Below are 26956 nucleotides of genomic sequence, written 5' to 3'. Positions count from 1 at the left end.
AACCCCGCCCATACAGATGCATCCTCATACGCTATTGCCGCAGTCATTTCAGCTACTGTCCCGTCACTGGCCCCGCCCATACAGATGCATCCTCATACGCTATTGCTGCAGTAATTTCAGCTACTGTCCCGTCACTGGCTCCGCCCCTACAGATGCGTCCTCATACACTATTGCTACAGTCATTTCAGCTACTGTCCCGTCACTGGCCCCGCCCCTACAGATGTGACCTCATACACTATTGCTGCAGTCATTTCAGCTACTGTCCCGTCACTGGCCCCGCCCCTACAGATGTGACCTCATACACTATTGCTGCAGTCATTTCAGCTACTGTCCCGTCACTGGCCCCGCCCCTACAGATGGGACCTCATACAGTATTGCTGCAGTCATTTCAGCTACTGTCCCGTCACTGGCCCCGCCCCTACAGATGTGACCTCATACTCTATTGCTGCAGTCATTTCAGCTACTGTCCCGTCACTGGCCCCGCCCCTACAGATGCGTCCTCATACACTATTGCTGCAGTCTTTTCAGCTACTGTCCCGTCACTGGCCCCGCCCATACAGATGTGTCCTCATACACTATTGCTGCAGTCATTTCAGCTACTGTCCCGTCACTGGCCCCGCCCATACAGATGCGTCCTCATACACTATTGCTGCAGTCATTTCAGCTACTGTCCCGTCACTGGCCCCGACCATACAGATGCGTCCTCATACGCTATTGCTGCAATCATTTCAGCTACTGTCCCATCATTGGCCCCACCCATACAGATGCGTCCTCATACGCTATTGCTGCAGTCATTTCAGCTACTGTCCCATCACTGGCCCCGCCCATACAGATGTGCCCTCCTCAAACAGTATTGCTGCAGTCATTTCAGCTACTGTCCTGTCACTGGCCCCGCCCATACAGATGTGACCTCATACCGTATTGCTGCAGTCATTTCAGCTACTGGCCCCGCCCATACAGATGTGACCTCATACACTATTGCTGCAGTTATTTCAGCTACTGTCCCGTCACTGGCCCCGCCTATACAGATGTGACCTCATACCGTATTGCTGCAGTCATTTCAGCTACTGTCCCGTCACTGGCCCCGCCCCTACAGATGCGTCCTCATACGCTATTGCTGCAGTCATTTCAGCTACTGTCCCGTCACTGGCCCCGCCCATACAGATGTGTCCTCATACACTATTGCTGCAGTCATTTCAGCTACTGGCCCCGCCCCTACAGATTCGTCCTCATACAATATTGCTGCATTCATTTCAGCTACTGTCCCATCACTGGCCCCGCCCATACAGATGTGACCTCATACGCTATTGCTGCAGTCATTTCAGTTACTGTCCCATCACTGGCCCCGCCCATACAGATGTGTCCTCATACACTATTGCTGCAGTCATTTCAGCTACTGTCCCGTCACTGGCCCCGCCCATACAGATGCGTCCTCATACACTATTGCTGCAGTCATTTCAGCTACTGTCCCGTCACTGGCCCCGCCCATACAGATGCGTCCTCCTCATACAGTATTGCTGCAGTCATTTCAGCTACTGTCCCATCACTGGCCCGGCCCCTACAGATGCGTCCTCATACGCTATTGCTGCAGTCATTTCAGCTACTGTCCCGTCACTGGCCCCGCCCCTACAGATGCGTCCTCATACACTATTGCTGCAGTCATTTCAGCTACTGTCCCGTCACTGGCCCCGACCATACAGATGCGTCCTCATACGCTATTGCTGCAATCATTTCAGCTACTGTCCCATCATTGGCCCCACCCATACAGATGCGTCCTCATACGCTATTGCTGCAGTCATTTCAGCTACTGTCCCATCACTGGCCCCGCCCATACAGATGTGTCCTCCTCAAACAGTATTGCTGCAGTCATTTCAGCTACTGTCCTGTCACTGGCCCCGCCCCTACAGATGTGACCTCATACACTATTGCTGCAGTCATTTCAGCTACTGTCCCGTCACTGGCCCCGCCCATACAGATGTGTCCTCCTCATACAGTATTGCTGCAGTCATTTCAGATACTGTCCCGTCACTGGCCCCGCCCATACAGATGTGACCTCATACCGTATTGCTGCAGTCATTTCAGCTACTGGCCCCGCCCATACAGATGTGACCTCATACGCTATTGCTGCAGTCATTTCAGCTACTGTCCCGGCACTGGCCCCGCCCATACAGATGCGTCCTCCTCATACAGTATTGCTGCAGTCATTTCAGATACTGTCCCGTCACTGGCCCCGCCCCTACAGATTCGTCTTCATACACTATTGCTGCAGTCATTTCAGCTACTGTCCCGTCACTGGCCCCGCCTATACAGATGTGACCTCATACCGTATTGCTGCAGTCATTTTAGCTACTGTCCTGTCACTGGCCCGGCCCCTACAGATGTGACCTCGTACAGTATTGCTGCAGTCATTTCAGCTACTGTCCCGTCACTGGCCCCGCCCCTACAGATGCGTCCTCATACGCTATTGCTGCAGTCATTTCAGCTACTGTCCCGTCACTGGCCCCACCCCTACAGATGCGTCCTCATACACTATTGCTGCAGTCAATTCAGCTACTGTCCCGTCACTGGCCCCGCCCATACAGATGTTTCCTCATACGCTATTGCTGCAATCATTTCAGCTACTGTCCCGTCACTGGCCCGGCCCCTACAGATGTGTCCTCATACAGTATTGCTGCAGTCATTTCAGCTAGTGTCCCGTCACTGGCCCGGCCCATACAGATGCATCCTCATACGCTATTGCTGCAGTCATTTCAGCTACTGTCCCGTCACTGGCCCCGCCCATACAGATGCGTCCTCATACACTATTGCTGCAGTCATTTTAGCTACTGTCCAGTCACTGGCCCCGCCCATACAGATGTGTCCTCATACAGTATTGCTGCAGTCATTTCAGCTACTGTCCCGTCACTGGCCCCGCCTCTGCAGATGCGTCCTCATACGCTATTGCTGCAGTCATTTCAGCTACTGTCCTATCACTGGCCCCGCCCATACAGATGTGACCTCATACAGTATTGCTGCAGTCATTTCAGCTACTGTCCCGTCACTGGCCCCGCCCATACAGATGTGTCCTCATACAGTATTGCTGCAGTCATTTCAGCTACTGTCCCGTCACTGGCCCCGCCCCTACAGATGCGTCCTCATACAGTATTGCTGCAGTCATTTCAGCTACTGTCCCGTCACTGGCCCCGCCCATACAGATGTGTCCTCATACAGGATTGCCCCTACAGATGTGTCCTCATACAGTATTGCTGCAGTCATTTCAGCTACTGTCCCGTCACTGGCCCCGCCCATACAGATGCGTCCTTATACAGTATTGCTGCAGTCATTTCAGCTACTGTCCTGTCACTGGCCCCGCCCATACAGATGTGTCCTCATACAGTATTGCTGCAGTCATTTCAGCTACTGTCCCGTCACTGGCCCCGCCCATACAGATGCGTCCTTATACAGTATTGCTGCAGTCATTTCAGCTACTGTCCCGTCACTGGCCCCGCCCATACAGATGTGTCCTCATACAGTATTGCTGCAGTCATTTCAGCTACTGTCCCGTCACTGGCCCCGCCCATACAGATGTGTCCTCATACACTATTGCTGCAGTCATTTCAGCTACTGTCCCGTCACTGGCCCCGCCCCTACAGATGTGTCCTCATGCGCTATTGCTGCAGTCATTTCAGCTACTGTCCCGTCACTGGCCCCGCCCCTACAGATGTGTCCTCATACAGTATTGCTGCAGTCATTTCAGCTACTGTCCCGTCACTGGCCCCGCCCCTACAGATGCGTCCTCATACACTATTGCTGCCGTCATTTCAGCTACTGTCCCGTCACTGACCCCGCCCATACAGATGTGTCCTCATACAGGATTGCCCCTACAGATGTGTCCTCATACAGTATTGCTGCAGTCATTTCAGCTACTGTCCCGTCACTGGCCCCGCCCATACAGATGCGTCCTTATACAGTATTGCTGCAGTCATTTCAGCTACTGTCCCGTCACTGGCCCCGCCCATACAGATGTGTCCTCATACGCTATTGCTGCAGTCATTTCAGCTACTGTCCCGTCACTGGCCCCGCCCATACAGATGTGACCTCATACAGTATTGCTGCAGTCATTTCAGCTACTGTCCCGTCACTGGCCCCGCCCATACAGATGCGTCCTTATACAGTATTGCTGCAGTCATTTCAGCTACTGTCCCGTCACTGGCCCCGCCCCTACAGATGTGTCCTCATGCGCTATTGCTGCAGTCATTTCAGCTACTGTCCCGTCACTGGCCCCGCCCATACAGATGTGTCCTCATACACTATTGCTGCAGTCATTTCAGCTACTGTCCCGTCACTGGCCCGGCCCCTACAGATGCGTCCTCATACAGTATTGCTGCAGTCATTTCAGCTACTGTCCCGTCACTGGCCCGGCCCCTACAGATGCGTCCTCATACAGTATTGCTGCAGTCATTTCAGCTACTGTCCCGTCACTGGCCCCGCCCATACAGATGTGTCCTCATACGCTATTGCTGCAGTCATTTCAGCTACTGTACCGTCACTGGCCCCGCCCCTACAGATGTGTCCTCATACACTATTGCTGCAGTCATTTCAGCTACTGTCCCGTCACTGGCCCCGCCCATACAGATGTGTCCTCATACGCTATTGCTGCAGTCATTTCAGCTACTGTCCCGTCACTGGCCCCGCCCATACAGATGTGACCTCATACAGTATTGCTGCAGTCATTTCAGCTACTGTCCCGTCACTGGCCCCGCCCATACAGATGCGTCCTTATACAGTATTGCTGCAGTCATTTCAGCTACTGTCCCGGCACTGGCCCCGCCCATACAGATGCGTCCTCCTCATACAGTATTGCTGCAGTCATTTCAGATACTGTCCCGTCACTGGCCCCGCCCCTACAGATTCGTCTTCATACACTATTGCTGCAGTCATTTCAGCTACTGTCCCGTCACTGGCCCCGCCTATACAGATGTGACCTCATACCGTATTGCTGCAGTCATTTTAGCTACTGTCCTGTCACTGGCCCGGCCCCTACAGATGTGACCTCATACAGTATTGCTGCAGTCATTTCAGCTACTGTCCCGTCACTGGCCCCGCCCCTACAGATGCGTCCTCATACGCTATTGCTGCAGTCATTTCAGCTACTGTCCCGTCACTGGCCCCACCCCTACAGATGCGTCCTCATACACTATTGCTGCAGTCAATTCAGCTACTGTCCCGTCACTGGCCCCGCCCATACAGATGTTTCCTCATACGCTATTGCTGCAATCATTTCAGCTACTGTCCCGTCACTGGCCCGGCCCCTACAGATGTGTCCTCATACAGTATTGCTGCAGTCATTTCAGCTAGTGTCCCATCACTGGCCCGGCCCATACAGATGCATCCTCATACGCTATTGCTGCAGTCATTTCAGCTACTGTCCCGTCACTGGCCCCGCCCATACAGATGCGTCCTCATACACTATTGCTGCAGTCATTTTAGCTACTGTCCAGTCACTGGCCCCGCCCATACAGATGTGTCCTCATACAGTATTGCTGCAGTCATTTCAGCTACTGTCCCGTCACTGGCCCCGCCTCTGCAGATGCGTCCTCATACGCTATTGCTGCAGTCATTTCAGCTACTGTCCTATCACTGGCCCCGCCCATACAGATGTGACCTCATACAGTATTGCTGCAGTCATTTCAGCTACTGTCCCGTCACTGGCCCCGCCCATACAGATGTGTCCTCATACAGTATTGCTGCAGTCATTTCAGCTACTGTCCCGTCACTGGCCCCGCCCCTACAGATGCGTCCTCATACAGTATTGCTGCAGTCATTTCAGCTACTGTCCCGTCACTGGCCCCGCCCATACAGATGTGTCCTCATACAGGATTGCCCCTACAGATGTGTCCTCATACAGTATTGCTGCAGTCATTTCAGCTACTGTCCCGTCACTGGCCCCGCCCATACAGATGCGTCCTTATACAGTATTGCTGCAGTCATTTCAGCTACTGTCCTGTCACTGGCCCCGCCCATACAGATGTGTCCTCATACAGTATTGCTGCAGTCATTTCAGCTACTGTCCCGTCACTGGCCCCGCCCATACAGATGCGTCCTTATACAGTATTGCTGCAGTCATTTCAGCTACTGTCCCGTCACTGGCCCCGCCCATACAGATGTGTCCTCATACAGTATTGCTGCAGTCATTTCAGCTACTGTCCCGTCACTGGCCCCGCCCATACAGATGTGTCCTCATACACTATTGCTGCAGTCATTTCAGCTACTGTCCCGTCACTGGCCCCGCCCCTACAGATGTGTCCTCATGCGCTATTGCTGCAGTCATTTCAGCTACTGTCCCGTCACTGGCCCCGCCCCTACAGATGTGTCCTCATACAGTATTGCTGCAGTCATTTCAGCTACTGTCCCGTCACTGGCCCCGCCCCTACAGATGCGTCCTCATACACTATTGCTGCCGTCATTTCAGCTACTGTCCCGTCACTGACCCCGCCCATACAGATGTGTCCTCATACAGGATTGCCCCTACAGATGTGTCCTCATACAGTATTGCTGCAGTCATTTCAGCTACTGTCCCGTCACTGGCCCCGCCCATACAGATGCGTCCTTATACAGTATTGCTGCAGTCATTTCAGCTACTGTCCCGTCACTGGCCCCGCCCATACAGATGTGTCCTCATACGCTATTGCTGCAGTCATTTCAGCTACTGTCCCGTCACTGGCCCCGCCCATACAGATGTGACCTCATACAGTATTGCTGCAGTCATTTCAGCTACTGTCCCGTCACTGGCCCCGCCCATACAGATGCGTCCTTATACAGTATTGCTGCAGTCATTTCAGCTACTGTCCCGTCACTGGCCCCGCCCCTACAGATGTGTCCTCATGCGCTATTGCTGCAGTCATTTCAGCTACTGTCCCGTCACTGGCCCCGCCCATACAGATGTGTCCTCATACACTATTGCTGCAGTCATTTCAGCTACTGTCCCGTCACTGGCCCGGCCCCTACAGATGCGTCCTCATACAGTATTGCTGCAGTCATTTCAGCTACTGTCCCGTCACTGGCCCGGCCCCTACAGATGCGTCCTCATACAGTATTGCTGCAGTCATTTCAGCTACTGTCCCGTCACTGGCCCCGCCCATACAGATGTGTCCTCATACGCTATTGCTGCAGTCATTTCAGCTACTGTACCGTCACTGGCCCCGCCCCTACAGATGTGTCCTCATACACTATTGCTGCAGTCATTTCAGCTACTGTCCCGTCACTGGCCCCGCCCATACAGATGTGTCCTCATACGCTATTGCTGCAGTCATTTCAGCTACTGTCCCGTCACTGGCCCGGCCCCTACAGATGCGTCCTCATACAGTATTGCTGCAGTCATTTCAGCTACTGTCCCGTCACTGGCCCCGCCCATACAGATGTGTCCTCATACGCTATTGCTGCAGTCATTTCAGCTACTGTCCCGTCACTGGCCCCGCCCCTACAGATGTGTCCTCATACGCTATTGCTGCAGTCATTTCAGCTACTGTCCCGTCACTGGCCCCGCCCATACAGATGTGTCCTCATACGCTATTGCTGCAGTCATTTCAGCTACTGTCCCGTCACTGGCCCCGCCCATACAGATGTGTCCTCATACGCTATTGCTGCAGTCATTTCAGCTACTGTCCCGTCACTGGCCCCGCCCCTACAGATGTGTCCTCATACACTATTGCTGCAGTCATTTCAGCTACTGTCCCGTCACTGGCCCCGCCCATACAGATGTGTCCTCATACGCTATTGCTGCAGTCATTTCAGCTACTGTCCCGTCACTGGCCCGGCCCCTACAGATGCGTCCTCATACAGTATTGCTGCAGTCATTTCAGCTACTGTCCCGTCACTGGCCCCGCCCATACAGATGTGTCCTCATACGCTATTGCTGCAGTCATTTCAGCTACTGTCCCGTCACTGGCCCCGCCCCTACAGATGTGTCCTCATACGCTATTGCTGCAGTCATTTCAGCTACTGTCCCGTCACTGGCCCCGCCCATACAGATGTGTCCTCATACGCTATTGCTGCAGTCATTTCAGCTACTGTCCCGTCACTGGCCCCGCCCATACAGATGTGTCCTCATACGCTATTGCTGCAGTCATTTCAGCTACTGTCCCGTCACTGGCCCCGCCCCTACAGATGTGTCCTCATACACTATTGCTGCAGTCATTTCAGCTACTGTCCCGTCACTGGCCCCGCCCATACAGATGTGTCTGTATGGGCGGGGCCACACAGTGCAATTCTGCAGAACAAGTATACAGAATTGTCAGTCACTCCCGTACATGGTATTGGCATTATAGTAAAAAGAAAATAACATATAGCAGAACTGATACGTATTATTGTGATAGAGAGAATACACCTGGTAGGGGGGTGAGTGGCGTTATGGAGGGTAGACACAAAAAGGGACTAGTGACAGTAAATCTGGGGATACCGAGGATGAGGGGTTATCTCTCACTGTACATCAGACAAACCCGATACAGGATTATTGTACAAGTGGAGCAGAACTCCTAATATTTATTATTATTATACTATACTGAAAATAGGGGGGGTGGGGGGGTGCTGATGCTTCTTTGTCCAAAAGGCTTTGATGAAAAACACAGAATTGTCAGAGATATTAGGAAAAGTTGCAGTAGGGCGTGTACAAAACCGCTGCATGAAAGCGGAAAACCTTTCGTTCTAAGCTTCCAGGACCGGAACTTGAGAACTGGGAATGGGGACATATTGCAGCATGTGTGCCCTTGGGGTACCCAGATCTCTGCCAGAGGGGACCTAGCAATTAGGGGACTAAATGTATTCTCTGCTTGGCCTCACAGGGGGATCTGCTGGTGACCAGCTGCTCATACAACACGGAGGACAGAAGCGCAGTAACAGTGGTAAGAGATTATGTATTGTCCCGCCTCCTGTAGCTCTCACAGGGCGTAGAACTAGCGCTGGCGCACTGCGCGGGGGACATATATCTGAGCAGTCCCACATGGAAGAAGTTCTATTTTCTGCAAAAAGCTAATTACAGTATGTACCATTTAGGTGGGAATTCTTAACTGTCCTTCTATAAATTAGTATCTCCTTTTCAAAATATATCTGGGGTGTGCAAAATATGGCTGCGTCCCACACACGTGTGCGTGTGAGCGCACATTGGCAGGGGGAACATGGGGCGGAGAGGGTTTCACAGTACACAGACAAGTATGGAGGCGTTTCAAAGCCTCTCATGTTCCATGTGACTGTGGTTGGCATGGTAACCACATGATCCTGTGTAGAATCATTAATAGCAGCATGAAGAAACAAACCAATGGTCATTCCCGAGTCCGACATTCTGCGTATAGCCTACCACAGTGGTCTATGTATAAATACACATCTGATTTTTTCCATGGGACTGTTGCTGAATGTATCACCCCACATATGATGGTCAGAAGCCATGACCTCATTGGTTACTCGCTAATGGCAAGCTGCAGCACCTGTCCAATCACATGCAGAGGCCATCTAAGGCCCAACATGCACAGAGGCAAAATTGGGACAAAGCACAAGCCCTGCCCCCTTACCACCCAATGAGGCGGTTCTAGGACCCCTGCCCCCTTACCACCCAATGAGGCGGCTCTAGGACCCCTGCCCCCTTACCATCCAATGAGGCGGCTCTAGGACCCCTGCTTACTTACGACCCAATGAGGCGGCTCTAGGACCCCTGCCCCCTTACCAACCAATGAGGCGGCTCTAGGACTCCTGCCCCCTTACCACCCAATAAGGCGGCTCTAGGACCCCTGCCCCCTTACCACCCAAGGAGGCGGCTCTAGGACCCCTGCCCCCTTACCAACCAATGAGGCGGCTCTAGGACCCCTGCCCCCTTACCACCCAATGAGGCGGCTCTAGGGCCCCTGCCCCCTTACCACCCAATGAGGCGGCTCTAGGACCCCTGCCCCCTTACCACCCAATGAGGCGGCTCTAGGACCCCTGCCCCCTTACCAACCAATGAGGCGGCTCTAGGACCCCTGCCCCCTTACCAACCAATGAGGCGGCTCTAGGACCCCTGCCCCCTTACCACCCAATGAGACGGCTCTAGGACCCCTGCCCCCTTACCACCCAATGAGGCGGCTCTAGGACCCCTGCCCCCTTACCACCCAATGAGGCGGCTCTAGGACTCAATGTCCCCCTTATGGGATAGGGGAAGAGTATGGGTTACTTTGATAATGGATAACTCCAGCTAAGCTATACCTTTTACTTAACGTCCCCCTGACCCAAATAGCAGAATTATGGGGGATCCACGCCAGGGATGCGGGATGCTCGCAGTGAGGGAGACCTCTCCCCCACCAGTGGCGCCATACTTCTCCCACCAGTGTCCACAACTGGGAATGTTAGAATTCAGACATTTCCTAACAGAAGCACTGATTGGTCGGAGCAGCGGTTCCCCTGGCTGCGATAAGGGGCTCATAGCAAATATGGGACTAATCCTAAAGACTATTTATTTTTTGCAGCATTTGTACAATAATAGTTATTTCAATTTGTCACCAAAATCAGCCCCTATGAAGTTCTCTGGGGTACACAGTGTCGCCCTTCTCATGTCCGCAGGGTGGATTCAGCATCACGGATGAAATGTGCGTGAACTATGTACATTATTACCCCCGTACCGAGCTGGAGCTGTGTAAGAGCCACGTGGATCCGGGGTACCTGAGAAAGTATTTCAACCTGGTGAACAGGTGAGTGTCCGGGGACGCACAGCAAAGGGGAACCCCCTTGTGGTACTATAAAACTCTGTATGGCGCGCCACTACTGGTCTGGACCCCGATAATGACTGTTCTTCCCGCAGGTTCAGCGGGGATGACGTCTGCATGTGTCCCCAGGCGGCGGTCACCGAGCAATTTGGCGAGGTCCCGTGGAATTCATTCACCAGCCAGGTCCTGGACTCCTTGTATGGTTATTCTCCCATCTCCATGCACTGCAACAAATCCTCCGCCGTGCGCTTCCCAGTGAGTATCCGCACTTTCCGCGTGATGAATGAGGCGCTAGAATAAGCCTTCTGGATTCTCAGGGGAAATATACAAATGAACACATGTGACCCCCATTGTCACTAGGCCCTGGGTGTGAGAACACATTGTGTTATCGGAAATAAAGGGCATACTCTGCGCACCAAGGAGGACACCAAATTGATGCAAATACACCCTACGGAATTGGCACTACTGGCATTACCATACCTTCCAAGACTTAAGCTGGCCACACATCTAAAGATTATCTGTCCAACCAGCCAATTTGTTGATTGGTTGGAATGAAAATCTGGTAACGTATGGGAGTAAATGACGATCAGCAATTTGCTCCCAAACGCCGGAAAATGGACAAAAACTGTTGTTTGAACAAATTGCTTAGATCAAACATTTAACAAACTCTCTGACGCCATTTTCATCTGTTTTCTGGCATTTAGGAGCAAATTGCTGATCATCAGTTACTCCCATACGTTACCAGATTTTCATTCCAACCAATCATACTAGTTGGCTGGTTGGACAGATAATCTTTACGTGTGTGGCCAGCTTTACACACGCAAAATAAGCCCCCAGCCTGGCAAAATAAAGCTCCAACCACCTCTAATCCTTTTGCAGACTCAGACCAGGTGGGGTATATATAAATATATACAGTGTGGGTGCAGGAGAGAGATAGATGGGGGGTATGTATAAATATATACAGTGTGGGTGCAGGAGAGAGATAGATGGGGGTATATATAAATATATACAGTGTGGGTGCAGGAGAGAGATAGATGGGGGTATATATATAATTATATACAGTGTGGGTGCAGGAGAGAGGTAGATGGGGGTTTATATAATTATATACAGTGTGGGTGCAGGAGAGAGGTAGATGGGGGTATATATATAATTATATACAGTGTGGGTGCAGGAGAGAGATAGATGGGGGTATATATAAATATATACAGTGTGGGTGCAGGAGAGAGATAGATGGGGGTATATATATATATAATTATATACAGTGTGGGTGCAGGAGAGAGGTAGATGGGGGGTATATATATAATTATATACAGTGTGGGTGCAGGAGAGAGATAGATGGGGGGTCTATATATAAATATATACAGTGTGGGTGCAGGAGAGAGATAGATGGGGGTATATATAATTATATACAGTGTGGGTGCAGGAGAGAGATAGATGGGGGTATATATATAATTATATACAGTGTGGGTGCAGGAGAGAGATAGATGGGGGTATATATAATTATATACAGTGTGGGTGCAGGAGAGAGATAGATGGGGGTATGTATAAATATATACAGTGTGGGTACAGGAGAGAGATAGATGGGGGATATATATATAAATATATACAGTGTGGGTGCAGGAGAGAGATAGATGGGGGGTATATATATAATTATATACAGGGTGGGTACAGGAGAGAGATAGATGGGGGGTATGTATAAATATATACAGTGTGGGTGCAGGAGAGAGATAGATGGGGGGTATATATATATAAATATATACAGTGTGGTTGCAGGAGAGAGATAGATGGGGGTATATATAATTATATACAGTGTGGGTACAGGAGAGAGATAGATGGGGGTATATATATATATATATAAATATATACAGTGTGGGTGCAGGAGAGAGATAGATGGGGGTATATATAATTTTCTACTTCAGGGTCCATAGGGTATCCACAGGATACCTTGGGGTATAGGTGTGACGTCAGTCGCAGGGCACCAAAGAGTTAAGCTTTCAGCCTCCCAGGATGCACTGGGTCCCCCTCCTATACCCCGCCCCCGGCCCAAGGCACCTTAGTTTAGTTTGGTGCTGGGCCGGCGTCGGGTGCACCTGTCGGAGTGGGGGCTAGAAGAGCCCCTGAAGCTTTCTTCAGTGCAGCTGTGGCTGCACATCTGGATGTACAGCATGGACAATCAGTCCTGACGTCCATGCTGTCTTCCCTACACCCCCGCCGGTACCAGAACGCCGGTACCGATCCGGGGATGCTGGTGAGCATCTGGGGTCACAGCTAGCGGTGACCCCAGATGTTCCGGACCATGGCCGGATCCAAGGGGGACAAAGGTAAGCAGCGGGGTCCCGCGGTGGGTCCCCGCTGGTCACATGGTCCTAAGTCCCCAGGCAGGGGGCTCCCTGGGGACTGGCTGCAGCGTGGAGCCAGGTACTGAACCTGCGCTTTCCACTACCCCCTGGGACAGCGGACCGCAGCAGAGCGGTAGCGCTGCGGCGTCCCAGGGGTTAAATGCATGCCAGGGGAGCGCGCCTTCCCTGTCTCACAGCCGGCGCCTCCCCCGCTGCACACAGCCCTCTCTGCACTGTGCTGACTGGTCCTGTGTCAGCGCTCCTCCCCCAGGCCAGCCTCCTCTCTGCTCCTCTGCGGCCATCTTCTCTGCAACGCATGGTGAACGCTGCTGGAAGTCTGGAAGGAAGCATCGTGGTCTGGGTCCCCCCGCATATCTCTCCTCCGCTGTGGCTCAGGTCTGTGTATGCAGCGCTGTGTCCTACCAGGCCCTGTGTCTGTGTAGTTGAGTGATCAGCGCTGTTAGTGCAGGAATTGTTATTTCTCTGCATTGTATGTGACTGTGCTAGCGCTGCTGCCTGTAACTTTTCTTCTCTAAACTGTCAGCTTTATTACTGTCCCTGTTTTTTCTGCTAAAGCCCTTGCGGTGCGGTGCTGCAGGGTGGTCTCTCGCCTATTTAATACTTAATTGGTGAGAGAGGTCACATACGTGGTGCCATCATGTCTGAAAGTGATTTTCCCCTCCGGCTACAGTGTACCACGTGGAAAGTACCGTTAGTGGAGGGGGAGGGTAGCGCGGAGGGCCTTTGCCGGCAGTGTTTGTCCATGGCGCGGCCTATTACGGTTACAGCACCGGTACAGGAGCCGCCCTGGGCTTGTTTCGCTCAGGCGTTAACAGCTTTAGTGGGCCAGCTAGCTCCGCAGCCCGCGTTTACTCCGATGGGTTTGTCCCAGCAGTCTGTGGTGTCGTCACCCATGCAGGGGTTCCCACGACAATTGGTGGTACCCCACAGTCTCCCTATTTCCCCGCTCCCGGGTTCTCAGGAGCCAGCGTGGGTTAACTCCCTGACGAGTTCTGTACAGCACTTGTCGGATGTGTTGCAAGGGGAGTCTGTGATGCGGCCTCATAAAAGGCCGGTGGCGTCTCTGTCCGCTCCTTATGAGGATGACTAAGGGACGTCTGATGATGGGGAGATTCTGAATCCTTACGATCAGGAACCTCTCCATACTAAGGACGCTGATGGCGGTCCGCACAGCCTTGGTGATTGAGGACGAAGTTCCCCCAGCGGCTAAATCTAAGTATGCCTTTTTCAAAGATGTGAAGGGCGATGCCACAGTCTTTCCTCTTTCGGGTCAGTTGGTGGACCATTTAGAGGAGGCGTGGAAACAACCTGGCAAAAGATACCAGCCGCAGAGACGCCTGGCGGTGGCTTATCCGTTCGCGGATAATTATTTTGCTAAGTGGGAATCCCCTTCACAGGTGGATTCTCACGTGATCCGTCTTGTCCGTAGTGCCACATTGCCGATGCCATCCATGTCCTCCCTTAAGGATGCTACGGACCGCAAGGTAGAAATCTGCCTGAAGTCCGCTTATTCCCTTGCAGGGGGGGCAGCACGGCCGGCTATGGCCATTTGCTGGGTTGCCAGAGCGATGGAGCGCTGGGCGGATTCATTAGAGGCTTCTTTTGAATCCGACTGTCCGGCCGAACAGGCGGAGTTGATTGGCAATCTCCGTGATTCGGCCACCTACATCAACGAGGCGGCTCTAGACATTAGTACTCTGGTGTCTAGAATTTCTTCAGCAGCGGTAGCTGCTCGTCGCACCTTGTGGCTGCGATCCTGGAAGGCGGACGCAGATTCCAAGAAAGGTCTGGAAGCGTTGCCGTTTACCGGAGAAGTTCTCTTCGGTCCGGATCTGGATAAGATTGTGGCCACGCTGGCGGCAGCCAAATCTGCTTGTCTCCCGTCGGCCGCTGCTCCTTCTGGTTCTGGACCATCGTCCTTTCGGTCATCTAGGGCCCAGGGCAGGCCCAAACCACAGTCGTTTCCTCGACAGGCTGGCCCTAAGAAATCGGTCAAGCCCCGGAAACAGGCATGGAGTACCAGACGTCCGGCCCCCAAGCCAGATGACAAGCCTGCGGCCTGACGGTCCGGGTCTCCCCTTGGGGGATCCCAGGGTGGGAGGCCGCCTGCTGCAGTTCTCCCGGTGTTGGTCGTTCACTACGACAGACACTTGGGTTCTGGAGGTGGTCTCCCACGGGTACGCCCTCTCCTTCCGGCACAGACCCCCGGCTCGATTCTTCACCACGGGTCTACCATCAGACCGGAACAAGGCTACGGAGCTGCGGAAGGTATTGCACACTATGCTCCAGGCTGGAGTTATAGTGCCTGTTCCATTCTCCCAGAGGGGCCAGGGTTTCTATTCAAATCTATTTTTGGTACAGAAACCCAATGGGTCATATCGTCCGATTGTCAACCTCAAAGCACTCAACAAGTCTTTGCGGGTCCCGAAGTTTCGGATGGAGACCCTACGGTCCATCATTCTGGCGCTGGAACCTGGGGACTACATGGTGTCATTGGACATACAGGACGCTTACCTGCATGTCCCTATTCTTTTGCGCCATCAAGAGTTCCTTCGGTTTGCAATCCGCAACGACCACTTCCAGTTTCGGGCGTTACCTTTTGGCCTGGCGACAGCACCACGTGTTTTCACCAAGGTGATGGCGGTCATGGCGGCTTCTCTGCGGCTGCAAGGAGTCCGCATGTTGCCGTACTTGGACGACCTGTTATTGGTGGCAGGATCTCCAGAGCTCCTGTTACACCACTTGGACCTGACCATTGCACTGCTGCAACGGCACGGCTGGCTAATCAACTGGCAGAAGTCCACTCTAATCCCGTCTCGGAGGATTCTGCATCTTGGAGCCTTATTGGACTCGGGACAGCAAAGGATCTTCGTGACGGAGGACAAGATCTCTGCTTTACAGTCAAGGGTGCGCAGTTGTCTGCACAGCCGCCGGGTGTCCTTACACTCGGCGATGAGGTTACTGGGCTCCATGGTGTCGGTGTTCGACATGGTGGAATACGCCCAGTTTCACTCCAGACCTCTGCAGCACCTGATCCTGTCCAAGTGGAACGGGCTGCCTCAGTCTCTGAAGTTCCAGACGATTGTGCTCACCCCGGAGGTTCGCCTGTCCCTTGCGTGGTGGTTAAAGACGACCCACCTCAACAAGGGACGTCCGTTCTGGGTTCCAAATTGGGTCCTGTTGACAACGGACGCCAGTCTTCGGGGCTGGGGAGCAGTTTCGGGTCCACACTTGTTCCAGGGCAGGTGGACGCCGACAGAAGCGTAGCTTCCAATAAATATCTTGGAACTCCGTGCGGTCTTCAATGCTCTCCTGCAGGCACAGCGGTTTCTCCAGGGTCACCCGGGGCAGGTCCAGTCGGACAATGCTACCACCGTGGCCTACATAAACAGGCAAGGAGGAACTCGCAGTCGGGCGGCTCTCGTAGAGGTCTCTCGGATCCTGGTTTGGGCGGAGCGCAATCTTCCGGCCATATCAGCGGTCTTCATCCCGGGAGTGCTAAATTGGGAGGCGGACTTTCTAAGTCGCCAGGACGTTCATCCAGGGGAATGGTCCCTGCACCCGGACGTTTTTCAACTACTGGTGGACAGGTGGGGTCTTCCAGAAATCGACCTCATGGCGTCCCGGCACAACAACAAGTTGCCGGTGTACGGGTCTCGCACAAGAGATGAAGGGGCGTCTCTGGTGGATGCTCTGTCCGTCCGGTGGACGTTCAGGTTCGCATACCTGTTCCCTCCGGTCTCCCTTCTTCCACGGGTAATCCGGAAATTCAAACAGGAAGGAGGGACGCTCCTGTTGATAGCTCCCGCGTGGCCCAGACGGCACTGGTTCTCAGACCTTCAGGGTCTGTCCGTGGACAGTCCTCTGCGGTTGCCGCTACGACCGGACCTTCTGTCTCAGGGTCCTTGTCTTCACCCGGACCTGACTCGGCTGTCTTTGACGGCGTGGCTGTTGAGACGGCCATGCTGAGGTCCCGGGGGTTTTCCAGCTCTGTGGTGCGTACCATGTTACGAGCTCGGAAACCGTCTTCCGCGAGGATATACCATCGCGTGTGGCATACGTTCTTCCAGTGGTGTCGACCGAGAGGTTATGCACCGCGGGAGTTTCGTCTGTCTCGGATTCTCGCCTTCCTGCAAGCGGGGCTAGATCATGGGCTTCGCCTTGCTTCTTTGAAGGTACAGGTTTCGGCCCTATCTGTCTGGTTTCACCGTAGGATTGCTACAATCCCGGATGTGCGCACCTTTATGCAAGGTGTTCTCCGTATTCAGCCGCCCTTTGTTCCACCTGTGGCGCCTTGGGATTTGGCTGTGGTCCTGAGGGCTCTCCAAGGACCGCCGTTTGAACCACTGGGCTCAGTGGATATTAAATGGCTAACAGCTAAGACTGTTTTCCTTCTGGCCATTGCTTCGGCCAGACGTGTTTCTGAGTTAGGGGCTCTTTCTTGTAGACCCCCTTTCTTGGTTTTTCATGGGAACAGGGCAGTGCTCCGCACTCGGCCCGAGTTTCTTCCCAAAGTTGTTTCCCAGTTTCATGTTAACGAGGAAATAGTTGTTCCGGCCTTTAACTCACCGGGTCTTTCCGTGGGTGAGGCCTCTTTGGATGTTGTGCGGGCCTTAAGGACTTATGTTGACCGCACTTCTTCGTTTAGGAAGTCGGACGCTTTGTTTGTCCTCTATGGCTTCTGTAAAAAGGGTTGGCCTGCTTCAAAGCAAACTTTGGCAGCCTGGATCCGTATGGCTATTTCTGAAGCTTATCTTCATGAAGGCCTACCGGTCCCTCCTTCTCTGAAGGCTCATTCCACTAGGTCTGTGGGTCCTTCGTGGGCAGCTCGACGTGGTGCCTCGGCAGTTCAGATCTGCAAGGCTGCTACGTGGTCTTCTGTCCATACCTTCGTGAGATATTACAGGTTTGACACCTTCGCCTCTCAGGATGCTTCCTTCGGGCGGCGGATTCTCCTTTCTGCACAGGAGCGTCCCCACCCTTAAAGGATACTGCTTTGGGACATCCCCAAGGTATCCTGTGGATACCCTATGGACCCTTAAGTAGAAAATATGAGATATGGTAAGAACTTACCCTTGTTATCTCTATTTCTACGAAGTCCATAGGGTTCCACAGGACTCCCGCCCTGTCGCACCTGTGCTGCAGATGGGCTTTGCTCTGGTCACCGGTTTTCCGTCTCCTTCTGGTGAGAATGTGATTCTTGTATGTGTCCAGATCTTTGTTCTCTCTCTTCCTTCTCCTCCTCCGGCCTATGGCTTGGTAACTAACTGAGGTGCCTTGGCCCGGGGGCGGGGTATAGGAGGGGGACCTAGTGCATCCTGGGAGGCTGAAAGCTTAACTCTTTGGTGCCCTGCGACTGACGTCACACCTATACCCCAAGGTATCCTGTGGAACCCTATGGACTTCGTAGAAATAGAGATAACAAGGGTAAGTTCTTACCATATCTCATATTATATACAGTGTGGGTGCAGGAGAGAGATAGATTGGGGTATATATAAATATATACAGTGTGGGTGCAGGAGAGAGATAGATGGGGGTATATATAATTATATACAGTGTGGGTGCAGGAGAGAGATAGATGGGGGTATATATAAATATATACAGTGTGGGTGCAGGAAACAGGTAGATGGGGGGTATATATATATAAATATATACAGTGTGGGTGCAGGAGAGAGATAGATGGGGGTATATATAAATATATACAGTGTGGGTGCAGGAGAGAGGTAGATGGGGGTATATATAAATATATACAGTGTGGGTGCAGGAGAGAGATAGATGGGGGTATATATAAATATATACAGTGTGGGTGCAGGAGAGAGATAGATGGGGGTATATATATATATAAATATATACAGTGTGGGTGCAGGAGAGAGATAGATGGGGGTATATATAAATATATACAGTGTGGGTGCAGGAGAGAGATAGATGGGGGTATATATAAATATATACAGTGTGGGTGCAGGAGAGAGGTAGATGGGGGGTATATATATATAAATATATACAGTGTGGGTGCAGGAGAGAGATAGATGGGGGTATATATAAATATATACAGTGTGGGTGCAGGAGAGAGGTAGATGGGGGGTATATATATAATTATATACAGTGTGGGTGCAGGAGAGAGATAGATGGGGGGTATATATATAAATATATACAGTGTGGGTGCAGGAGAGAGATAGATGGGGGGTATATATATAAATATATACAGTGTGGGTGCAGGAGAGAGATAGATGGGGGTTTATATAATTATATACAGTGTGGGTGCAGGAGAGAGATAGATGGGGGTATATATATATATATATATATATATATATATATAAATATATACAGTGTGGGTGCAGGAGAGAGATAGATGGGGGGTATATATAAATATATACAGTGTGGGTGCAGGAGAGAGATAGATGGGGGGTATATATAAATATATACAGTGTGGGTGCAGGAGAGAGATAGATGGGGGGTATATATAATTATATACAGTGTGGGTGCAGGAGAGAGGTACATTGGGGGGTATATATATAATTATATACAGTGTGGGTGCAGGAGAGAGTTAGATGGGGGGTATATATAATTATATACAGTGTGGGTACATTAGAGAGATAGATGGGGGGTATGTATAATTATATAGAGTGTGGGTGCAGGAGAGAGATAGATGGGGGTATATATAAATATATACAGTGTGGGTGCAGGAGAGAGATACATTGGGGGGTATATATATAAATATATACAGAGTGGGTGCAGGAGAGAGATACATTGGGGGGTATATATATAAATATATACAGTGTGGGTGCAGGAGAGAGATAGATGGGGGTATGTATAAATATATACAGTGTGGGTGCAGGAGAGAGATACATTGGGGGGTATATATATAAATATATACAGTGTGGGTGCAGGAGAGAGATACATTGGGGGTATATATATAAATATATACAGTGTGGGTGCAGGAGAGAGATAGATGGGGGGTATGTATAAATATATACAGTGTGGGTGCAGGAGAGAGATAGATGGGGGGTATATATAATTATATACAGTGTGGGTGCAGGAGAGAGATAGATGGGGTGTATGTATACATATATACAGTGGGTGCAGGAGAGAGATAGATGGGGGGTATGTATAAATATATACAGTGGGTGCAGGAGAGAGATAGATGGGGGGTATATATAAATATATACAGTGTGGGTGCAGGAGAGAGATAGATGGGGGGTATGTATAAATATATACAGTGTGGGTGCAGGAGAGAGATAGATGGGGGGTATATATAATTATATACAGTGTGGGTGCAGGAGAGAGATAGATGGGGTGTATGTATAAATATATACAGTGGGTGCAGGAGAGAGATAGATGGGGGGTATGTATAAATATATACAGTGGGTGCAGGAGAGAGATAGATGGGGGGTATATATAAATATATACAGTGTGGGTGCAGGAGAGAGATAGATGGGGTGTATGTATAAATATATACAGTGTGGGTGCAGGAGAGAGATAGATGGGGGGTATGTATAAATATATACAGTGTGGGTGCAGGAGAGAGGTAGATGGGGGGTATATATATAAATATATACAGTGTGGGTGCAGGAGAGAGATAGATGGGGGGTATGTATAAATATATACAGTGTGGGTGCAGGAGAGAGGTAGATGGGGGGTATATATATAAATATATACAGTGTGGGTGCAGGAGAGAGATAGATGGGGGGTATATATAATTATATACAGTGTGGGTGCAGGAGAGATATAGATGGGAGGTATATATAATTATATACAGTGTGGGTACAGGAGAGAGATAGATGGGGGGGTATATATATAATTATATACAGTGTGGGTGCAGGAGAGATATAGATGGGAGGTATATATAATTATATACAGTGTGGGTACAGGAGAGAGATAGATGGGGGGGTATATATAAATATATACAGTGTGGGTGCAGGAGAGAGATAGATGGGGGGTATATATATAATTATATACAGTGTGGGTGCAGGAGAGAGATAGATGGGGGGTATATATATAAATATATACAGTGTGGGTGCAGGAGAGAGATAGATGGGGGGTATATATAAATATATACAGTGTGGGTGCAGGAGAGAGGTACATTGGGGGGTATATATAAATATATACAGTGTGGGTGCAGGAGAGAGATAGATGGGGGGTATATATATATAATTATATACAGTGTGGGTGCAGGAGAGAGATAGATGGGGGGTATATATAATTATATACAGTGTGGGTGCAGGAGAGAGATAGATGGGGGGTATATATAATTATATACAGTGTGGGTGCAGGAGAGAGATAGATGGGGGTATGTATATATTAGGGGTGTGCACCGGCCACTTTTCGTGTTTTGTGTTTTGGTTTTGGATCTGGATCTTTCTTCGTGTTTTGGATCTGGATTGGTTTTGCCAAAACCACCCTTCCGTGTTTTGGGTTCTGGGTTTTGTGTTTTGGATCTGTATTTTTTTGAAAAAAAGCATAAAAACAGCTAAAATCACAGAATTTGTAGGTTTTTCTGCTCCTATGCTATTATTAACCTCAATAACCTTAATTTCCACTCATTTCCAGTCTATTCTGAACACCTCACACCTCACAATAGTGTTTTTATGTCCAAAAGGTTGCACCGAGGTAGCTGGATGACTATGCTAAGCGACACGAGTGGGCGGCACAAACACGTGACCCATCTAGGAGTGACACTGCAGTGGCAGGCAGGATGGCAGTTAGAAAAACTAGGCCCCAAACTGTACATAATGCAAAGAAAAAAAGAGGTGCAAGATGGAATTGTCCTTGGGCCCTCCCACCCACCCTTATGTTGTATAAACAGGACATGCACACTTTAACAAATCAATCATTTCAGCGCCAGGGTCTGCCACACAACTGTGGCTGAAATGATTGGTTCGTTTGGGCCCCCACAAAACAAGCTGGCAATTAATGTGTCCCTGCACAAACTGGCTCTACGGAGGCAAGATGTCATCCTCATCCTCCTCATCCACCGATTCCTCACCCTCTTCAGTGTGTACATCCTCATCCTCACAAAGTATTAACTCGTCCCCACTTGAATCCACCACCACAGGTCCCTCTGTACCTTCTGGAGGCTGGTCTCCCTGGAAGAGCTGATAATTCATTTTGATGAACATCATCTTCTCCACATTCTGTGGAAGCAACCTCCTACGCCTTTCGCTGACAAGGTTCCCGGCTGCACTAAACACTCTTTCGGAGTACACACTGGAGGGGGGGCAACTCAGGTAAAATAGAGCCAGTTTGTACAGGGGCCTCCAAATTGCCTCTTTTTCCTGCCAGTACAGGTATGGACTGTCTGACATGCCTACTTGGATGCTGTCACCGATGTAATCCTCCACCATTCTGTCAATGGTGACAGTATCATATGCAGTGACAGTAGACATGTCAGAAATTGTTGCCAGGTCCTTCAGTCCGGACCAGATGTCCAAACTTGGTCCTGCCTGCCCTGCATCACCGCCAGCGGGTTGCTTAGGATACCTAAGTTTTTTCCTGGCAGCCCCAGTTGCGGGAGAAAATGAAGAAGGAGCCGTTGACGTGTCACGTTCCGCTTCAGCTGACAGTGTGTTCACCAGCAGGTCTTTGCACCTCTGCAGGCTTGTGTCGGCCGGAAAGAGAGACACCACATAGGCTTTAAACCTAGGATCGAGCACGGTGGCCAAAATGTAGTGGTCTGATTTCAACAGATTGACCACCCTGGAATCCTGGCAAAGCGAATGAAGGGCTTCATCCACAAGTCCCACATGCCGAGCGGAATCGCTCCGTCTTAGCTCCTCCTTCACTTTCTCCAGCTGCTTCTGCAAAAGCCTGATGAGGGGAATGACCTGACTCAAGCTGGCAGTGTCTGAACTGACTTCACGTGTGGCAAGTTCGAAGGGCTGAAGAACCTTGCACAACACGGAAATCATTCTCCACTGCGCTTGAGTCAGGTGCATACCCCCTCCTTTGCCTATGTCATAGGTGGATGTATAGGCTTGTATGGCCTTTTGCTGCTCCTCCATCCTCTGAAGCATATAGAGGGTTGAGTTCCACCGCGTCACAACCTCTTGCTTCAGGTGATGGCGGGGCAGGTTCAAGAGTGTTTGCTGGCGCTCCAGTCTTCGGCACGCAGTCGCTGAATGGCGAAAGTGGCCAGAAATTTTTCGGGCCACCCAAAGCGTCTCCTGCACGCCCCTGTCGCTTTTCAGAAAATTCTGCACCACCAAGTTTATTGTGTGAGCAAAACATGGGACGTGCTGGAATTTGCCCAGATGTAATGCCCGCACAATATTGGTGGCGTTGTCAGATATCACAAATCCCCAGGAGAGTCTAAGTGGGGTAAGCCACTGGGCGATGATTTCCCTCAGTTTCTCTAAGAGGTTGTCGGCGGTGTGCCTCTTACTGAAACCGGTGATACACAGCGTAGCCTGCCTTGTAACGAGCTGGCGTTTCTGAGATGCTGCTACTGGTGACGCTGCTGCTGTTGCTGCGTAAGGTGATACATCTACCCAGTGGGCTGTCACAGTCATATAGTCCTTAGTCTGCCCTGTTCCACTTGTCCACATGTCCGTGGTTAAGTGGACATTGTGTACAACGGCATTTTTCAGGACACTGAGGACACTTTTTCTGACGTTTCTGTACAGTCTCGGTATCGCCTGCCTAGTGAAGTGGAATCTAGACGGGATTTGGAACCGGGGACACACTACCTCCATCAATTGTCTAAATCCCACTGCACTAATGGCGGATACCGGACGCACGTCTAACACCAACATAGCAGTCAAGGCCTCAGTTATACGTTTTGCTTCAGGATGACTGCTGTCGTACTTCATCCTCCTCGCTAAGGACTGTTGGAGGGTCAATTGTTTAGTAAAAGTAGTGGTGTTCCTACTTCCTCTCTGGGATGATGAACGACTCCCAGCAGCAGCAGCAACAGCAGCAGCGGCAGCAGTAGGCGTAGCAATGCAGGATCCTCCGGAGGAATCCCGGATAGGAGAGTCAGTCATGCCAGTGATATGGCCTGCAGGACTACTTCCGATCCTGACTAAGGAGGAAATTGACGAGGAGGGAGTTGACGGTGTGGTTTGCAGGCGCTTGGATACAACAGGACAACGGGATTTAGGTGTCCCTGGACTGCTTACGGTCTGAGCCAAAGTTTCTGAACTTGACAGTAACTTTTTATGAACGCGCTGCAGGTGCCGTATAAGGGAGGATGTTCCTAGGTGGTTGACGTCCCTACCCCTACTTATTTCACCTTTACATATGGTACATATGGCAAGACAGTTGTTGTCCGGATTTGGATAGAAATATTGCCAGACCAAAGAGGTGGAATGTTTGGTCTTCTGCCCAGGCATGACCGTGATGGGCTTTTTCATCCCACGGACAACAACTGTCTCCCCCGGAGCCTGATTTAAACAAACCACATCACCATCAGAATCCTCCTCGCCAACTTCCTCCTCAGCGCCAGCTACACCAGTATCCTCATCCTGTTGTACTTCAACAGTGACATCTTCAATTTGCATATCAGCAAGTGGACTGTGGGTGCTCCTTTCAGCACTTGCAGGGGGCGTGCAAATGGTGGAAAGAGCCACCTCTTCCCCTCCAGTGCTGGGAAGGTCAGGCATCGCAACCACCACCACACTTGGACTCTCTTTGGGGATTTGTGATATCTTCTTAGAAAGCACAGTTCTTCGCTGTGCTTTTGCCAGCTTAACTCTTTTGATTTTTTTAGTGGGAGGAGTGCTTCCATCGTCATGTGAAGCTGAACCACTAGTCATGAACATACTAGGGATCGACCTTAGCCGTTCCTTGCCACTCCGTGTCGTAAATGGCATATTGGCAAGTTTACGTTTCTCTTCAGCTGATTTAAATGTCTTTTTCAAGGTCATTTTCCTGAACTTTGCCATTTGGGATTGTATGTGCCCTCTACTATGACATTGGGCATCGGCCTTGGCAGACGACGTTGATGGCATGTTATCGTCTATGTCATGACTAGTGGCAGCAGCTTCAGCACTAGGAGGAAGTGGTTCTTGATCTTTCTCTATTTTATTTTTATCGGAGAAAGTTTGGTCCTCCATTTATGTTATATCGATTTGATATATACGTGCGGCTAAACACAGAAAATAAATTTTTTTTTGGTTCGGACTGGAGTGTACTTTGTGGGTTACAGCACCCTTTAACGGTCAAGCCAGCCGGCCCTTTACTTATGACACAGGCGCACTCTTGGCACTACTTTGTTGATGCACGTGCGGCTACTGCGCACACAATTCACAAACACAGAAAATAATTTTTTTTTGGTTTGGACTGGAGTGTACTTTGGGGGTTACAGCACCCTTTAACGGTCAAGCCAGCCGGCCCTTTACTTATGACACAGGCGCACGCTTGGCACTACTTTGTTGATGCACGTGCGGCTACTGCGCACACAATTCACAAACACAGAAAATAATTTTTTTTTGGTTTGGACTGGAGTGTACTTTCGGGGGTTACAGCACCCTTAACGGTCAAGCCAGCCGGCCCTTTACTTATGACACAGGCGCACGCTTGGCACTACTTTGTTGATGCACGTGCGGCTACTGCGCACACAATTCACAAACACAGAAAATAATTTTTTTTTTGGTTTGGACTGGAGTGTACTTTCGGGGGTTACAGCACCCTTAACGGTCAAGCCAGCCGGCCCTTTACTTATGACACAGGCGCACGCTTGGCACTACTTTGTTGATGCACGTGCGGCTACTGCGCACACAATTCACAAACACAGAAAATAATTTTTTTTTTGGTTTGGACTGGAGTGTACTTTCGGGGGTTACAGCACCCTTAACGGTCAAGCCAGCCAGCCCTTTACTTATGACACAGGCGCACGCTTGGCACTACTTTGTTGATGCACGTGCGGCTACTGCACACACAATTCACAAACACAGAAAATAATTTTTTTTTGGTTTGGACTGGAGTGTACTTTCAGGGGTTACAGCACCCTTTAACGGTCAAGCCAGCCGGCCCTTTACTTATGACACAGGCGCACGCTTGGCACTACTTTGTTGATGCACGTGCGGCTACTGCGCACACAATTCACAAACACAGAAAATAATTTTTTTTTGGTTTGGACTGGAGTGTACTTTCGGGGGTTACAGCACCCTTTAACGGTCAAGCCAGCCGGCCCTTTACTTATGACACAGGGGCACTCTTGGCACTACTTTGTTGATGCACGTGCGGCTACTGCGCACACAATTCACAAACACAGAAAATAATTTTTTTTTAGGTTTGGACTGGAGTGTACTTTCGGGGGTTACAGCACCCTTAACGGTCAAGCCAGCCGGCCCTTTACTTATGACACAGGCGCACGCTTGGCACTACTTTGTTGATGCACGTGCGGCTACTGCGCACACAATTCACAAACACAGAAAATAATTTTTTTTTGGTTTGGACTGGAGTGTACTTTCGGGGGTTACAGCACCCTTTAACGGTCAAGCCAGCCGGCCCTTTACTTATGACACAGGCGCACGCTTGGCACTACTTTGTTGATGCACGTGCGGCTACTGCGCACACAATTCACAAACACAGAAAATAATTTTTTTTTAGGTTTGGACTGGAGTGTACTTTCGGGGGTTACAGCACCCTTTAACGGTCAAGCCAGCCGGCCCTTTACTTATGACACAGGCGCACGCTTGGCACTACTTTGTTGATGCACGTGCGGCTACTGCGCACACAATTCACAAACACAGAAAATAATTTTTTTTTGGTTTGGACTGGAGTGTACTTTCGGGGGTTACAGCACCCTTAACGGTCAAGCCAGCCGGCCCTTTACTTATGACACAGGCGCACGCTTGGCACTACTTTGTTGATGCACGTGCGGCTACTGCGCACACAATTCACAAACACAGAAAATAATTTTTTTTTTGGTTTGGACTGGAGTGTACTTTC

General features: G+C 50.7%; 1 protein-coding gene across 1 annotated transcript in view; it reads left to right on the top strand.

Annotated features, from left to right (window-relative positions):
- Positions 1-26956, top strand: part of DBH (dopamine beta-hydroxylase) — a 130263-nt gene that overhangs the window by 84374 nt on the left and 18933 nt on the right. The window contains exons 9-11 of the mRNA XM_088459726.1: positions 8820-8879; positions 10564-10691; positions 10802-10961. Coding sequence (XP_088315852.1) covers positions 8820-8879; positions 10564-10691; positions 10802-10961 — 348 coding nt within the window. The remainder of the gene's footprint in view (positions 1-8819; positions 8880-10563; positions 10692-10801; positions 10962-26956) is intronic.

The sequence above is a fragment of the Taudactylus pleione genome, unplaced genomic scaffold, assembly GCF_031769625.1.
Source record: "Taudactylus pleione unplaced genomic scaffold, aTauple2 ptg000927l, whole genome shotgun sequence".
Classification (NCBI taxonomy): domain Eukaryota; kingdom Metazoa; phylum Chordata; class Amphibia; order Anura; family Myobatrachidae; genus Taudactylus; species Taudactylus pleione.
Note: the sequence above shows the minus strand (reverse complement) of the source record. Positions and strands in the feature narration are given on the sequence as shown.